This window comes from Mustela nivalis (assembly GCF_964662115.1).
Source record: "Mustela nivalis genome assembly, chromosome: 17".
Classification (NCBI taxonomy): domain Eukaryota; kingdom Metazoa; phylum Chordata; class Mammalia; order Carnivora; family Mustelidae; genus Mustela; species Mustela nivalis.
The window spans coordinates 20,330,725-20,348,214 of NC_139036.1; the positions used below are offsets into that span (position 1 = coordinate 20,330,725).

Below are 17,490 nucleotides of genomic sequence, written 5' to 3' on the forward strand. Positions count from 1 at the left end.
TACCAGCCATTTATGGATTCATAGAAAGGGATTTTTTTTTTTAAGATTTTACTTATTTGAGAGAGAGCACGAGCAGCGGGGAGGGGTAGACAGTTAGTTGTCGGAGGGAGAAACCTACTTCATGCTGAACAAGGAGCCTGATGATGTGGGGCTCAATCCCAGGACCCTGAGATCAGGACCTGAGTTAAGGCAGATGTTTAACTGACTGAGCCACCCAGGTGGCCCTAGAAAGAGATTTTTTAATTCTACTCTAATATACAATTAATGTATCAACATAACTTGATTTTTGCCCAGAGGGTAGCTCTGCTCTTAATTGTAAAGGAAATTTTACAACAGCCTGTGAGAACAATGGGAAAGTTGATTCTGAGAGAGTATGGCATACAGCTTAAGAGGTCTTGTTCTTCCTGACCTCAGACTTTGGTTTGAATTCCAGCTTAGTTCAGTCTCTTGCTTGCTAGACTTCATGGGGCTCACAAGTGTTTTCTCGTAGTTGTGAAATAATAACAGATAGTCAAGCTAATGCTCATAGCATAATGTCTTTAAATGTTAGGTACTATTGGTGTGCCTGGGTGGCTCAGTGGGTTAAAGCCTCTGCCTTCAGTTCAGGTCATGATCCCAGGGTCCTGGGATCAAGCCCCTCATTGGGCTCTGTGCTCAGCGGGAAGCCTGCTTCTCTTCCTCTCTGTCTCTCTCTCTGCCTACCTCTCTGCATACTTGTGATCTCTGTCTGTCAAATAAAATCTTTTTTAAAAAAGTTAGACTGTTGTAATCTGTATATTGTAATTGTTTTTAAAAAAAATTTTTTTTTCCCCCCTCTAGGCTATGGTGAACTAAATGGTAATGCTGGAGAAAGAGAAATATCTTTAAAGAGCCTGGGTTCTGATGAAGCTACCAGCCCTATTTCCAGGGTCCTCAATGGCAACCAACAAGTTGTAGACACTAATCTGAAGCAGACTGTAAAGGCCAGCACCTTTGGGAAAGCAGGAATTAAAACCAGGAATTTCATGCAGAAAAACAGTATGGACAAAAAGAATGGGAAATCTTATGAAAATAAATCTGGAGAGAACCAGTCTGTAGACAAGACTGATACAGTAGCAATTCCAAATGGTGTTGTAACAAATAATTCTGGCTATATTACTAATGGTTATATGGGCAAAGGAGCAGATAACGATGGTAGTGGATCTGAGAGCGGATATACCACTCCTAAAAAAAGGAAAGCTAGGCGCAATAGTGCCAAGGGTTGTGAAAACCTTAATTTAGTTCAGGACAAAATAATGCAACAAGAGACCAGTGTCCCATCCTTAAAACAGGGACTTGAAACTTTCAAGCCTGACTACAGTGAACAAAAGGGAAATCGAGTAGATGGTTCGAAGCCCATTTGGAAGTATGAAACTGGGCCTGGAGGAACAAATCGAGGAAAACCTGCTGTGGGTGATACGCAGCGGAAAGGCTCTGATATTAAACCTGGTGTGAGCAGCAAAAAGTTTGATGATCGGCCCAAAGGAAAGCATGCTTCTGCTGTTACCTCCAAAGAGGACTCATGGACCCTATTTAAACCACCCCCAGTTTTTCCAGTGGACAATAGCAGCGCTAAAATAGTTCCTAAAATAAGTTATGCAAGCAAAGTTAAGGAAAACCTCAACAAAACTGTACAGAATTCTTCCGTGTCGCCATCTTCATCTTCATCCTCTTCATCATCTACTGGGGAAACTCAGACCCAATCTTCAAGTCGGTTATCCCAGGTCCCTATGTCAGCGCTGAAATCTGTTACTTCGGCCAACTTTTCTAATGGGCCTGTTTTAGCAGGGACTGATGCAAGTGTGTATTCTCCAGGGGGTCAGCCACTGCTAACTACTGCTGCTAATACTCTAACACCCATCTCTTCTGGGACTGATTCAGTTCTCCAGGACATGAGTCTGACTTCAGCAGCTGTTGAACAAATTAAATCTAGCCTTTTTATCTATCCTTCAAATATGCAAACTGTGCTGTTGAGCACAGCACAAGTGGATCTGCCCTCTCAAACAGATCAGCAAAACCTGGGGGATATCTTCCAGAATCAGTGGGGTTTATCATTTATAAATGAGCCCAGTGCTGGCCCTGAGACTGTTATTGGGAAGTCATCAGATCATAAAGTGATGGAGGTGACATTTCAAGGGGAATATCCTGCCACTTTGGTTTCACAGGGTGCTGAAATAATCCCCTCAGGAACTGAGCATCCTGTGTTTCCCAAGGCTTATGAGCTGGAAAAACGGACTAGTCCTCAAGTTCTGGGTAGCATTCTAAAATCTGGGACTACTAGTGAGAGTGGAGCCTTATCCTTGGAACCCAGTCATATAGGTGACCTGCAAAAAGCAGACACCAGTAGTCAAGGTGCTTTAGTGTTTCTCTCAAAGGACTACGAGATAGAAAATCAAAATCCTCTGGCGTCTCCTACGAACACTTTGTTAGGCTCCGCCAAAGAACAGAGATACCAGAGAGGCCTAGAAAGAAATGATAGCTGGGGTTCTTTTGACCTGAGGGCTGCTATTGTATATCACACTAAAGGTAACTCGTTTTTTCTTATATAAAGATTCTTACTGGTCGATTTAACTTATATATATTAGCTGGTGTATTAAGGGTGAATTTTGGAAATTACTAGGAGATTCTTGAATTTGTGAACTAAGTTGACAATAACAGTGGGTAAAGCTGCTGATAAACTAATTCAGGGTCTTTGGCAATAGTACTATTTTGAAGAAAAAAAATTTAAACTTAAAAGCATTTAAAAAAAAAAAATATATATATACACACATATACATATATACACAGTGTATTTGACTTCCTACACTTAGTTCAAAGAGTGAAGAAGGGTGGGGTTGTGCCTAAAGGGATGACATATTTTCTCTTGGGTTGTTTTTAAAATTTTTCTTTGAACAGATGCTCCCTCTTCTTTGCTTTTTATATCATACGCTTCTTTATTAGTGAGCTCACTTGATAGTTCTAATATGTGTAAAATGTGTAGGAGCAGTGTTTTTGAGGAGGAGTCCAAAAAGATGGAGTGGCAAACTAGTTTTTCTTTTACACAAAGGAATAATGGGTGCTGAATGGTAACTGGAAAATAATTTTGATAACTGCAACAGCAAGCCCAGTTAGCATTGTAGAACCAGGCACTTGGAGTCTGTACTTTTCATAGCCCTGAAGCCTGTGTTTAAAAAAGGAATCAGATATCTTTCAAGTTCATGCCCATAACTTTTTTTAGAATATGGTTTCTTGGTGTCTTATTTTATTTATTTTTAAAGATTTTATTTATTAACCCCTTGGGCGATGAGCCCCCACATGAAGTTGGAACCTAAAACCAAAAAAATTGGCATTAAAAAAAAAATGAGGGACCTGAGCACCGAACCCCTTGGGCGATGAGCCCCCACATGAAGTTGGAACCTAAAACCAAAAAAATTGGCATTAAAAAAAAAATGAGGGACCTGAGCACCGAACCCCTTGGGCGATGAGCCCCCACATGAAGTTGGAACCTAAAACCAAAAAAATTGGCATTAAAGATTTTATTTATTAATTTGACAGAGAGAAATCACAAGTAGACGGAGAGGCAGCGGGGGGGGGGGGGGAGCTGGCTCCCTGCAGAGCAGAGAGCCCGACGCGGGACTTGATCCCAGGACCCTGAGATCATGACCTGAGCCGAAGGCAGCGGCTCAACCCACTGAGCCACCCAGGCGCCCCTGGTGTCTTATTTTAAATTAAAATTAATTTATTTCAGAGAGAGAGCACGGGTAGGGAGGGGCAGAGGGAGATACACAGACTCCCTGCAGGGAGTCCACCTCTGGGCTTAGCAGGACCCTGAGGTCATTATTTGTGCTGAAATCCAGAGTCTGGTGCTTATCCGGCTCTGCCGCTATTTGTATCTTAAAAATCTGCTGTATGGCATAACTTATTTAAATACCTACAGCAAATAACAAGGCTTAGTGAATGATGTTTACAACCTTGATACTTTTGAGAACAGTAGTTTTCAGTCTTCCATTTCCATATTCCCCTCCTCCCCTAACAGAAATCTATACCCCGTGTGTGCATACACACACCTAAGATATGCTGCACATTCCCATTTTTAGTATTGGCTCATTTAGGCAGTGACCTGGAACTTCAAGGAAGGGGCAGCATATCATATAGTGGGGATGAGGTAATTGCCATATTCTCCCTGGAAGAATCCCTGCCTTGGAGATGAATAACAAAGCTATTTATGTGACTTTTAAGCAAATTTGCCGCCTCTGCATACCTTACCTTATCTGCAAACTGGAAGACATTAGTAAAATGAACAGATGTCCATTTACTATTTTTCTTCTTTTTAAAAAATGGGAGTAAGTAGTAGTATTGCCTTATGGGAGTTTAGGAGTAGAAATCCTGACAGATAAAATTACCTGTCTTCACTTTTTTCTCCAGCACTGCTGTTTGGAAATAAATGAATTGACCAAGAAGTAGATGTTTTTAGGAAAGTTAAGACAAAAAAAAATTGCATAGTTTCTTAAGACTTGTGGTTAATTATAAGTTAAATTCTGCTGGGGGAGTTGGCGTTTCTGGTGGTATCTTCTGTGCCATCGGCCCTCCAGAGACCTTTACTGGGAAAATCTTTACCTGAGTATTTTGTATTGGTGGTCATTATGTGAACCTGAGAGGATATCTGGTTTTCTTCCACAACCTGTGAAAAAGTTTGGGACAAGTTGTTCCATTAAGTGGCTCCTAGTTTTATATAGATTTTTATTGTGAATTGTAAGCCTTTTTATTTTTTATTTTTTTAAAGATTTTATTTATTTATTTGACAGAGATCACAAGTAGGCAGAGAGGCAGGCAGGCAGAGAGGAAGAAGCAGGCTCCTTGCTGAGCAGAGAGCCTGACACGGGGGTCGATCCCAGGACCCTGGGATCATGACCCGTGCGGAATATAACCCACTGAGCCACCCAGGCGCCCCTTGTAAGCCTTTTTATTTTATTTTATTTATTTATTTATTTATTTGAGAGACAGACAGTGAGAGATAACATGAGCGAGGAGGTCAGAGGGAGAAGCAGACTCCCAATGGAGCTGGGAGCCTGATGTGGGACTCGATCCCAGGACTCCAGGATCATGACCTGAGCTGAAGGCAATTGTCCAACCAACTGAGCCACCCAGGTGCCCCCCTTGTAAGCCTTTTTAAATGGGAGTATTAACTCCAATTTATTTCTAGGTATTCTGTATGCATTTTCCATATAGGTAGGCTAACTAGACATGAAATCAGTGGTATTTAGATGAGCTAAATGCCCCTACATGGATGCAGTTATATTTAATTTTGCTAATATTAACGAATGATTTGCTTTAGTGAAGTGCATCAATTTGAGTTTTGTAGTTGAATATTACTGAGATTAAATTGGTATTGATTGTGTTGTTGCTGCATCCCCCCTCCCCCCAACAATGGATAACATTCAGTTCAGTTAGTTCCTAAAGTGGCAGTTTCTTTGTATTACTGCCAAATGTGGATTGGTTCATTAGGTCACTAATTTCTCTTTTCTTTGAATTTGTTTTGAATTACAACCTTTTAAAGATCTGAAGTTCTGGCTTGCCTTTTTTTTTTTTTTTTTTTTTTTTTTAAGTTAAACTCTAAAGAAGGTAATCAGTTGGGCTTACTGGAATATCCTTTAAAAGAGCACCTGTATTTTTTTTGGTCCTTTAGCGTAGTCTTCTCTTTAAACGTTCAAAGGCGATCACTTACAAAGTTAGTTAGGCTCAGGAATAGAAGTTCTTATGCATACCTCCTAACTTCAAAAATAAGTTCTTCAACAACTTTATTTGGAAATAGTAGGTAAGAGGGTGCTTAGTAAGTTCAGTAGGAATGGTGCATTTTTTTAGATTAAACATTAATTACTTGCAGCCTTGGAAGTATGCTCAGTACATTTGAGGATATGAAATAAAGATAGATACATGAGGCATAAAAAAGGGATTGATGGGAATTATAACTCTTGGGATTTTTCTTTTAGCTTATGATACATGTTATGCTATTAACTTTTCCTTAAGAAACAGGAGGGTTAATCTTCTTATTATCTGGAGGAATATTGTACCATTACATAGTAGTATTAATATGTATGGTGAGACATGGGTCCTGTTTTCTATTTTTCTCAAGTGGCAGTTAAGGGGTGAACTTTAAAGTGTTACCTTTTTAAATTGGCCATGAAAAAATTTATATTCAAAAGTGGAACCTATAATGAACCCCAAAGTACCCATCGTCCAGCCTGAACATTTAAAAAGCTTAGTCATTCTTGTTTAACCTATCTACCCTCAGAGTTTCTTTGGTAGGACTGTCAAGAGCAAATTCCAGGTACCTAACATTTTGCTCATTGATACTTCCATTGTGTTAGAGTGATAGATTTTAATGCACGTACAGGACAGACAGCTGTTGCCTCATTTAAAGCATTTAGTAGACCCTAACTTTTTGAGGTGAATCTTTGATTTTGAAATGGTCATTTGAAGTTATTTGACTCAGAAAAGTCATGTGAAGCCAAATCTGTTGAAATAAGGTAGGTTGATGTGAGTTGTGTGTTTGGTCAGTGTTTAAACCGGGTTGATATATCTTGCCTAAAACTGTGCTGAAGGTTATCAAGCATTCAGAATGCTTGTATTTTTGTAGTATTCATGAAAAAATAATTTGATATGGTAAATTTTATCCAACATGTAGAGATGGAAGGGGAGATGAATAAAATAAGGTGTAATTCTTGATGGTTGAAGTGAGTCAGCATGGCAGTTATCTAGTATAAAATATACTTGAGGGAACAAAAAAACAAAAAAAAAAATATACTTGAGGGGACACCAGGCGCTACAGTATAAAACTTAAAAAATTTGTTTCTCTGTTACTTATAGGTTATTGGCATAAATGATTTGAATTCACTAGATCTGGCCTACACCCTGGAATTAAAATGTATTTTAACTTACTAGGTGGTTCTCACTGCCTGCTGGGATTGAGAACTCGAAATCTAGAGAGCTTTCTTCAGCTTAATCCTTTTTTTCTTTTCTCTGACACAGTTGTGCAGTAATTGTGTGTGTGTGTTTTCCTTTCACTTATTATGTACTTATAGGCAAAGTACTTCACTTAGTTATGGAAGACTTTGCAAGATTGAGTCTTTTTCTTTGTAGAGCTTAAGGAGAGGCAAAAGTACACAAGTTTAGCGGGCAAGATTTTAAGTGTATTCAGATATAAATAGAAGACTTCAGTGGAAGGAGAATTTTTAATGGAGTAAAGGTGGGAAGAGTAGTAAAGGCAGGGTATGTTTTCATGGAGGCAGCAGCGTTTAATAAGAGTTTTGATGGACGTTTAGTAAGAGTTTTGATGGACGGGGGAAGATTTTGTGACTTACGGAAATGCAGATAAGAGGAAAATAAAGAATAGATAAGTTGGAGAATTCTGAGTAAATGTAAACAGTGAAAGGGTTCTACTTTGGTTATGGTGAGGGGACATAAAAAAAGAGAAAGAAGATAAGTTGATGCCAGATCATCAGGTCGGTCTGGAGGCAGGTGGGAAGCCACTGAGTATCAGGGAGATGGGCTTGTGGAATGGAAGTGACTTAAACTGCACGGGAGACGGATGAATGCCAAAATGTTCCTAATTTCTGTGTACTTGAAAAAAATCATTTGTTGTTCTTAAGTCTGTGCTTCTAACTTCATAAAATAGTATATCGGCCTTTGTTTTATTTTACTGAAGAGCTTGAAAAACTGAGTTGTTATTATAGACCTGCATTCAGGTAGATTAATGTGGCACCAATTTGTAAGGCAGATTGGAAGGCATTTTTCTAATGAGCTCTTAGAATAGTCTAGGCAGAGGAGTAATGAGATTTTCCCATTTGTATTTGTAGTCATATGGATGTTTTGCTTATCTGAAGATAAATACTTAGTTTAAAAAGGGGATTTTAGGTTTGGGAGTGAGGAAGTTGTTCTACAGGGTAGGAGGAGACAGGAGACAAGTTATGGGTTAATCCATCAAAGGGGGAAAGAGGACTTTTGTTTACAGAAGCATCTGAATACTAAATTTTCTTTTTTAAACACAATGTTGAACAAGTATTTTCACCTTTACTGCATTTTACTATTACTGTTTCGTGATTGCTTATGGCATCACAGCTGTCTTTCTCATAATCTTAACTACAGGTGCCTAAAGATTTGAATTTGGTTTCAGCCCTAGTTGAATTTCTTAGAATGGGGAAGGATCCTTTTGTCCCCCTCTATAATATGGGACATAAAGGAATGTTTGTAACAATTTAACATGATTGTGAGATCTTTTTTTTCCTAGTGACTTACCATTTTAGCATCTGTATTAAGCTGCTTGATTTTTCATTAAGTCTGCTTTTATGAGTGCAATAGTAATGAATTTACTTTGGTATTAGTCTGAAAGGTAACTTGTAAAGAATTTATAGAAGGTAAAATTTAACTCCCAGATTTTATTAGCTTACCTCCTGAAAGTGAGGAAAGAACCACCCATGCTATAAAAGCAGAAATTGTCTATTACTATCTTAGTAATAGCAGTTTCATTATGCCAAGCAACTTGAATTTGATATTTTACCTTCAGAGTAAACTGGATTAGAATAAGCATAGAAGTAGAAATGAACCAGAACTCAAAAGTTTCTAATGTATATATTTAGACATAATATATACATATATATGTATAATATACTATGTATATATATAATAATAATATAATATGTATATATAATATACACATATATATGTATAGACATAATAATGTATATATTTCAAGTTTCTAATGTATATATTTAGAGGTGGTCCAGACAGTTCTATTTAGTCTGGTTTGGTGTAACTCCAAATTGGGAATATAAGATTGAAATTGATCCAATGAAGAGTTTTAAGTATCTCCTGAAAAGGTGATGACTTCTAACTACTTCAGTCAGTCTAGGGCTTGTGAGTTTGAGCTGCACATTAGGGTGTAGAGGTTACTTTAAAAAATTTTTTTTCTAGGATTTTATTTTTAAGTAATCTTTACCTCCAGCATGGGGCTAGAACTTGCAACCCCAGACCAAGAGTCATGCACTCCACCAACTGAGACAGGCAGATGCCCCTAACATTTTTTAAACAAAGATAAATTTTTAATTCTCTGGTATAATCAAAAATGGAAAAGGAAAGGGTGGGGAGAAGATTCTGACAGTCATCTTTGCAAAAGAATAGGGAGGTACTATGGAGTGGTTGAGGAAGGAAATCAGAATAGCAAAACAGGGTGATAAGGTAGGCATCATTGATGAAGCATCAAGTGGTAAATTGACCTGGGGGAGGTTCTCAATTGTGGCAGTCCTCTTTTTTAGCCTTGTATTTGACTGACTTCCTTTTTTGGTGGGGAGACATGCTTTTTATTTTGGTTTTTAGACTTTAAAAATTTAATATTTAGTTAGAGTGTGTGCTTGAGTAGGGGCAAAGGGAAAGGGAGACAGAATCTCAAGGAGACTGTCAGCACAGAGCTGGACACAGGGCTCAATCCCATGACCCTGAGATCATGACCAAAGCCAGAATCAGGAATTGGCCGCCCAACTGACAGGGCCATCCAGAGCCACCCAGCCACATGTCCTGAGACATGTGCTTTTTAAAATGTTTAAATATTTTTGGGGTGCATGGGTGGCTCAGTTGGTTAAGTGTCTGCCTTCAGCTCAGGTCATGATCCCAGGGTCCTGCGATCAAGCCCCACATCAGGCTTCCTGCTCATTGGGGAGCCTGCTTGTCCCTCTCCAACCCTCCTCCCCTGTTTATGCTTGCTCGTTTGCTCTCTCAGATAAATAAATCTTTAAGAAGTTTAAATGTTTTCAGAACATTTTTTAGGATTGTTTATTATTGTTGTTGTTGTTGTTTATTGTTGTTGTTGTTGTTGTTGTAAAGAGAGGAAGTGTGTGAGGGCAGGGAAGATGGGGAAGGCCAGAGAGAGAAAGAATCTTAAGCAGGCTCTTAGCCCAGCACAGAGCCCAGTGTGGGACTTGATCTCACCACCCTGAGATCATGACCTAAACGCAAACCAAGATTCAGATGCTTAACCAACAGCCACCCAGGAAGGAGCCCCTTAAATGTTAATATTAAACGGGGACAATAGTATCATTCAATTTTAAAAGTTAAAAAAAAAAAAAGGTCTCAAGTTTAACCTTTAACCTTAGCTTTAGTCTTTTTCTTCGGAGAATTAAATGCAGAATTTTTTTGTTGGACCGTATGTAGTTGCTGTTTTTGTAAGTTGAAAATGGTTGAATATCGGTTTCAATGGACGTAATACTACTTTGTTATATTTTTGCTTCCTGACTGATTTATGAGTAGTATTTTGTTCAAATATTTACATATAGCACCAAGCTCTGTGGGAAGCAATTGTGATAAGTAGATGAAAAGAGAGTATTCATGTCTTTAAGGAATTCAGTCTAATAGGGAACCATACATGGAAGGAAGTACATGACTAGTGTCAATGCTCTGTAGAAAAATACATAAAATGTGTGTGGAACATAGAGAAACTCCTAAGGGGGGTGGGAGGGTCAGAGAAGGCTAGTCAGGTTTTAAAAAGAAGTGGAAATTGGTTTATTTATTGTACAAGGAAAGTCATAACTTTTTTAGGTGGAGGAAATGAAATAATATTTGAACATGCTAGTCATTCAGAGTGATTCAAGGAAAGTGAGTGATACAAGTTTAAAAATCTTTAATTTAGTTGTCCAGTTTATTTATTGATGTACAGCTGTGTCAAATGCTGGAAATTTTATGCAAGTGAACAGATCTAGTCTCTGTAGACCGTGAGAATCCATTGAAATGTTTTGGTCCCTTTCAGATTTATATTTTTAGAGGGAGAGAATGATAGCCATGGTGTAGAAGATAGAAAGTGAGACCCGATTAAGGGTGAGAGAAGCCTCTTAAAAAAAGATTACACGGCAGAAATGTTCATAAGGTACCACTGCTTGAACAAGGCAGTGACATCTAGTTAGGGAAAAAGAGAGTGACTAGAAAGTTAACAGTCTTAACTTTGAATAAGAATTGCCGTAGTTGAACACTCCCTCCCTAAATTCTCTAATTTGCATTTCCATAACTACTCACTTTCCTCTTTTTTACATCTTCAGCATAACCTGCCTGGTATCATTCTCTTTTTCTCAAATGTTGGTGTTCTTTCAGTCTCCCTTTCATGCTACTCAAACTCCTCTGAGTAATCTCATCCAATTCTGTCACTGTGTATTAAGCTCAAAACTTCAACTGCTTTTACTCTGAGTTCAAACCACATATATTCAACATCATCACTCTAGTCTTTGTATATAACACTGAATTCATTTTTTTCCAAACCTTGATGATTAGGTTATATGGATCCTGTCTCTAAAATACCCATTTTTTTCCTTTCTATCTCTAATACAACTGTCCTAATTTCTTCACTTTTGCAGTAACATTTACTGGGCTCTTTTTCTGTACAGTAGTCCCACCTTATCCGTGGTTTTGCTTTCCGCGGTTTCAGTTCCCCACGGTCACTGTGGTCTGGAAGCAGATGATCCTTCTGAATCGTCAGAAGGTCAGTAGTAGCCTAATGCTACGTCACAATGCCTATTGTCATTCATCTCACTTCATCTCATCACTAGGCATCTATTCATCTCACATCATCACAAGAAAAATGGTAAGTACAGTACAGTAAGACACTTGAGAGAGAGCACACTCAACATAACTTTTTTTACAGTGTGTCTTTTATTTTATTGTTAATCTCTTACTGTGCCTAATTTATAAATTAAACTTTATCATAGACATGTATGTATAGGGGAAAACATAGTATATGTAGGGTTTGGTACTATTTGCAGTTTTAGGCATCCGCTGTTGTTGCTTGGAACCTCTTTCCATAAGGGGGATGACTGTGCTATCACTTCACCCATACTCTGCAGTTACCTCAATTATTACTGATAATTTAGTATGATAATCTCAGATATTTTCAGTGGCTTCCCTTCAGCTGTATGGTTTAAATAGGAAATTTTCCTTTGTATGTGCTTTTGTGCTATCCCCTGAGTAGCAGAATAGGGGTCGGTCTCTCCTTGCAATTCTAGTTACTTGATTCTGTCTTGTAAACAAAAACAGCCATGGCTAATATATAAAATGGGTGTGACTCTGTTTTAAGAAAACTTGACTTGCAAAAACAGGCAATGGGTAGAAATCAAGTTTGCTGACCCCTGCTTTAGCATACCTCCTACTTGAATATGACCCAGGTTTGTTTGCATGTTGATACTTCTATCTAGAAAAGCTGTTTCTTCTACTAAGCTCACGGAGCTAGAGCCTTTCTGGTTTCACATCTATATCCCTAGACCCTAAATAGTAGTTTTTAAACTACTATTTGAAATTTAGAACTTCTAAGTTATTGGACATCTACTACAGGGAGCATTGTGATAGGGAGCTATGTAGGAAGTAGAAGTGTAGTCTGTTTTAGAAAATTGAATTGAATATTAAATTTTCTTTCCTGATGAGGTTGTGTAACTAAATATTTGAAAAATTTTATATGATAAAATTTAACATTTGGATGGTGGCAGTCTTAATTGCAGAATTTTAACAAAATCACCTACTTTGGTATATTTTCAAAGCAGAAACCATGACTTCCTATGGCCATTTCTCAATAACTATTTGCATAATTGGGTGCTGGGATCCAACTTTAAAAAGAACTGGGAAGTAAAAGATTTTGGGGGAGATGATGAGGGCAGTATTAGAAGTAGACTGTTACGACACTGTATAGTTGAATGTGCCTTACTTTGTTCCGCTTCTCTTATGGTAGTTAAAACGTAAAGTAACTGGTTTTGTATTTAGAATCTGCATGGAGACTTTTGTAACTTCAAAAAGGTCAAAAATACAATTTTTTCTTTTCCTATATATTCTCTATTACTAGGTTCTTGTTAATCATGCAAACAATATTTGATTTAGTCCCTTCTTTCTAATCTTCAGTTAAGTTCCATAGAAACTTAAAATTCTAATCAAGGACATCAAGTTGCTACTAGTTATAGAAGTATTTAATATTAAATAACTAGAAGGAGAGTTGCATTAATTTCTCGTTCAGCATTTCAGGTAACCTTGATTTATTTATTGCTACAAGCTTGGTTGGCCATGGCTAATTTTTTAGCTAGGTCATACATCCCTTTACCTTCCTCAAAAAGCATAATCAAATTCACTGCTCCAGAGCCCGTATTTCAGTGTAATAAGACTTTCTTACCAGAAGTCATGTAAAATCTATGTTTAAAACCTAAAACCGAATCAGGATTAAGCTAAAGAAATGATTTCAATCCATTAAAGAGCTTGGGTGGTTTCAAACAGTTGTATTTTGTCTTTAAAATTTAAAAGTACTGAAGTACTTCTCTGGACTCTTGAGTGTAGTCCCTCCCCATCTCCTGCACCAAAAAATGATGGCAGGGTAAGAGGCAGGTTGAGGTTCGTGATGGGGGAGGAGAAAAGGAAATGTTAAAGCATAGGTGGGTCAAAAGGGAAAGTTTCGGTTTTTTCAACATAATATAACTAAATACACATTTATCTTTACATTAAACAGACTTAACAGTAGTGAGCACTGAGTAATCAATACATACAGAACTCAGGAATTTATTTGTTGGAAAATGGATTTCTGTACTTTGACTAAAAGAAAAAACATTTGTGTTGGATTAATGTTTTTGAAGTCAGGTCAACCAAGGAAAGGCTGATCTTTGGACTTCTTAAAATGCCATTCTGAAGTACAGAAATGTTTAGGATAATGGCTCTAAAGACCATTTCAACTATTCCTAATTGTCTGAAACTAATAGAAATTAGAGAGATCGATACGAGTGTCATGACTAGAATAACCTTCCTGCTTTATCTTCTTTTTTCCAGATTAAATTGATCACAATTCTCTCCCCTTAGACCTAGGAGATGGGGGTTTTCTTGCCAATCTTTGGATGGGTATCTGTCTAGTGATTTTTTTTTTTTTTAATATTATTTATTTGACAGCGAAAGTGAGCACAAGCAAGGGGAGGGGTGGGGGGGAGGGAGAAGCAGACTCTCCACTGAGCAGGGAGCCCAGTGGCAGGGGCTTGATCTCAAAACTTGAGATCATGACCTTAGCCCAAGGAAGACGCTTAACCAGCTGAACCACCCAGGTGCCCCTGTCCAGTGATTGAAAGCCCATAGCGTCCTTCTATGCTCCTGGACCAAGTGATAACTAGTGTATTATTTCCCAGGTTTTGTTTAATCAGGCATTTATTTTTTTTAAGATTTTATTTATTTTTATTTTTTTTTTTTAAAGATTTTATTTATTTATTTGACAGAGAGAGATCACAAGTAGGCAGAGAGGCAGGCAGAGAGAGAGAGAGGAGGAAGCAGGCTCCCTGCCGAGCAGAGAGCCCGATGCGGGACTCGATCCCAGGACCCTGAGATCATGACCTGAGCCGAAGGCAGCGGCTTAACCCACTGAGCCACCCAGGCGCCCCAAAGATTTTATTTATTTATTTGACAGAGATCACAAGTAAGCAATGAAGCAGGCAGAGAAAGAGGGAAAAGCAGGCTCTGATCCCAGGACCCTGAGATCATGACCTGAGCTGAAGGCAGAGGTTTTAACCCACTGAGCCACCCAGGCACCCCTAATTGGGCATTTATTGTGATACCTTGAATGCAGTGTTATCTGTATAATTAGTTTGAATAATTAACCTATTTTTCCAAACATAAAATTCTGACAAATTTTCAAAACTTAAGAGTGAATTTGATGAGGGATAGAGGGGAGCAGGACGACTGTGATCTACCCTTCTCTGCCTCTATCCATAAACATAAAACAAAAAAATAATAATTTGAGATTTATACACTTTTAGCCCTGGAGAGAGATTATGTTGTACCTTACTATGACCCATGTCCAGATATATTCTATCTTACTGAGCTCCTGTTTTATTTTTCTTTAACTATATTTGGCCACTGATAAATTGTATGGAATACAATTACACAAAATCCAGTTATACAGAAGAAAATCTCCTTTTTGTCTTTAGATTAACAGTTGTATGGCCATGGGAAGAACACTTATTCCATAGTCATAGTTAGGTTCATTCCTGTTACTCTGTAGTCTTTGTTTACATTGTAAGCCGAATAGAATATTTCCTTTCAAGATACTGTAATTTCTATTTTCCTGTTTTCTTTGGTTCTTGTGATACAGTAGTCATCTATTGTCTTACTCATCAAACCTTCAAATAAAAGCCCTCTGTGAAGCTTTCTGGAATGCTTTCAGATAGAATTTTTCTCTGTATGTCACTCTAGTTTGGTCATTTGCATATTTTCTTCACTAAGTTATCAAAGTAAGCATGTTGTGATCACATTTCAGTGGAATTAGAGCAGATGAGGATGTGTTTACTAATAAATGGGTATGGATTGGCATTTTGACCTTATGGATTAAAAATAAGAGTAGGTGTGGTTTGAAGAACACAATCACTTCCCTACAGCAAAGAGTTAAGTAAGTTAAGCATCATGTTTAATCAAATTTGAGGGCTTTATTCAGAAGACTTTTGGGTACCATTAGGTTATGATGGATTGCCAAAAAATACTTCATTTTTTAAATAACAGTGAGCTGTTACAAAAAGTGCCACTTTAACTATGTCATGCTTCAGCATATCTTCACTATTTGTATAGATAGAATTGCTCTCTTGGTAGTTTAATTTCAGTCGGTAATTCACTTTTTTTTTTTTAAGATTTTATTTATTTGAGAAAAAGAGCACAAACCAAGAGGGAGAAGCAGGCTCCCTGCTGAGCAGAGAGCCTGAAGCAGGGCTTGATCCGAGACCCTGGGATCATGACCTGAGCTGAAGTCAGGCACTTAACCAACTGAGCTGTCCAGGCGCCCCTATAATTCACTTTATATTATCAACTTAAGGCAATCTGAAAGACACTTCATGAGAATTCCAAGAAAATAAGAATGTGTTGTCTATTTAGTAGAACTATGCCATTTCAACCCTACCTCTAGCCCAGTCTAGGTTTTTTAGGTTTAAAGTGAAAATTATAGCTTTAAGCTTTGCTCTACAAAACTTAGTGTATAAAATAATGTTGTGGGTTTGTTTTTTTTTTTTTCTTTGCAGAAATGGAATCTGTTTGGAATTTGCAGAAGCAAGGTAAGAATGGTTAGGTTACCTAAAATGTTAGTACTAATGACTTACAGCATATGTTATGTTTGGGTAGGAATAACATAAACAGTGACCCACCAAGGAAATAGGCTTTACATTTTGAATTATTTAATAACTGCAATTAAAATACATTTGCTACCATACCAGGATTGCTAAACATGGGATAACACTGTAAAAGAAAAGAGTATATGAAAATACTCTTCACCTGCTAGGTGAAGAACATGAATTTTTGCCCCCTCTGATTATGAAAGTAAGACAACATAAATATTTTTAATGTAGGAAACCAACATGAGTAAGTGTTTCCACTTATAGCCAGTCTTTATCTGTATTTGTGTGGTAGACAAGTGGTGTTCTAAGAACTGAAGTTCATAGTTCAGAAAAATACTGGCTGTTTTAGAAGCCTTATTTGGGCTGTATATTCTCTGAAATAGTAGATGGTTAAAAATCTAAAGAACAGCAAAGTAGCTTCCTTCATGAACCACATGTATAAGATGTGAATAGCAGGAAGGCAAAGGAACTGAATAATCCACATCTGGATTGTTTGGAATTTTCAAAAAAAATCAAATTGGGTTATCCTAATTGTGTGCTTTCCTAAATATGTTAAAATGTAGTAGCTGTGGAATACCTGAAATAAGGTAAGTTTCAGTCTGGAGACCTAGTCACTAATAGATTTGGAACCCTGTAACTGAATTTCATCCATTTCCCATCCACTTTGCTAGCTAATATAAGTGAGAAAGGTCACTGTGTAAGCTAGAAGGTGGCAAGATTAAATGTACATTTCCTTGGGGGCACGTGGCTAGCTCAGTTGGAAGAGCATGGGGCTCTTGATCTCAGGGGTGTGAATTAGAGCCCCACATTGGGTGTAGAGAGAACTTAAAATAAAAATCTTAAAAAAAAAAAAAAAAAGGTAGGTTTCCTTGATTTCCAAGGATTGCTCCTCCTCCCATCTCTCTCATACTTAGGTCAGGTTTTACTTGTCTAACACAGCTGTGAAGATAACTAGCAAGCTCCTGAATTAAATTTTGAGTTGCTTTCTGTGTCCCTTTTTATTCAAAGGCAAACGAGAAAAAGTTAGACTAGAAAATATACTCTGCAAAATTAGACTTCCTGTATTTACTGTAAAATGGCTATTACTTATTAAGAGCTAGCATTATCTTCATGGCAGGTTGCTAGGGGATGGCTATTACAGTCCTAGAAGGGATTTTATCTCGGCACTAAATTAGATTGACTATTAGGCTCAGGTGAGCTTGAGATCTTTAAAGTTATATTTAGGTCTTTATACTTTTCCATTAGGTGACAAATTTTACTGGTTTCCTATTTTGTATTAAAAGCATGTATTACTTTTAAAAGTTCTTAGATAGAGGAAATGGTATGTAATAAAATTAATGCCTCTCTAGTA

At 37.6% G+C, this 17,490-nt stretch overlaps 2 protein-coding genes across 2 annotated transcripts in view; both read left to right on the forward strand.

The window, feature by feature from the left end:
• ALDOC (aldolase, fructose-bisphosphate C) overlaps positions 1-17,490 on the forward strand; it is a 1,020,901-nt gene that overhangs the window by 394,043 nt on the left and 609,368 nt on the right. The gene's annotated exons all lie outside the window — the stretch shown is intronic.
• The window catches only part of NUFIP2 (nuclear FMR1 interacting protein 2), a 32,902-nt gene that overhangs the window by 5,438 nt on the left and 9,974 nt on the right, over positions 1-17,490 (forward strand). Inside the window, exons 2-3 of the mRNA XM_082707094.1 lie at positions 820-2,544; positions 16,047-16,079. Of these exons, the coding sequence (XP_082563220.1) occupies positions 820-2,544; positions 16,047-16,079 (1,758 nt within the window). The remainder of the gene's footprint in view (positions 1-819; positions 2,545-16,046; positions 16,080-17,490) is intronic.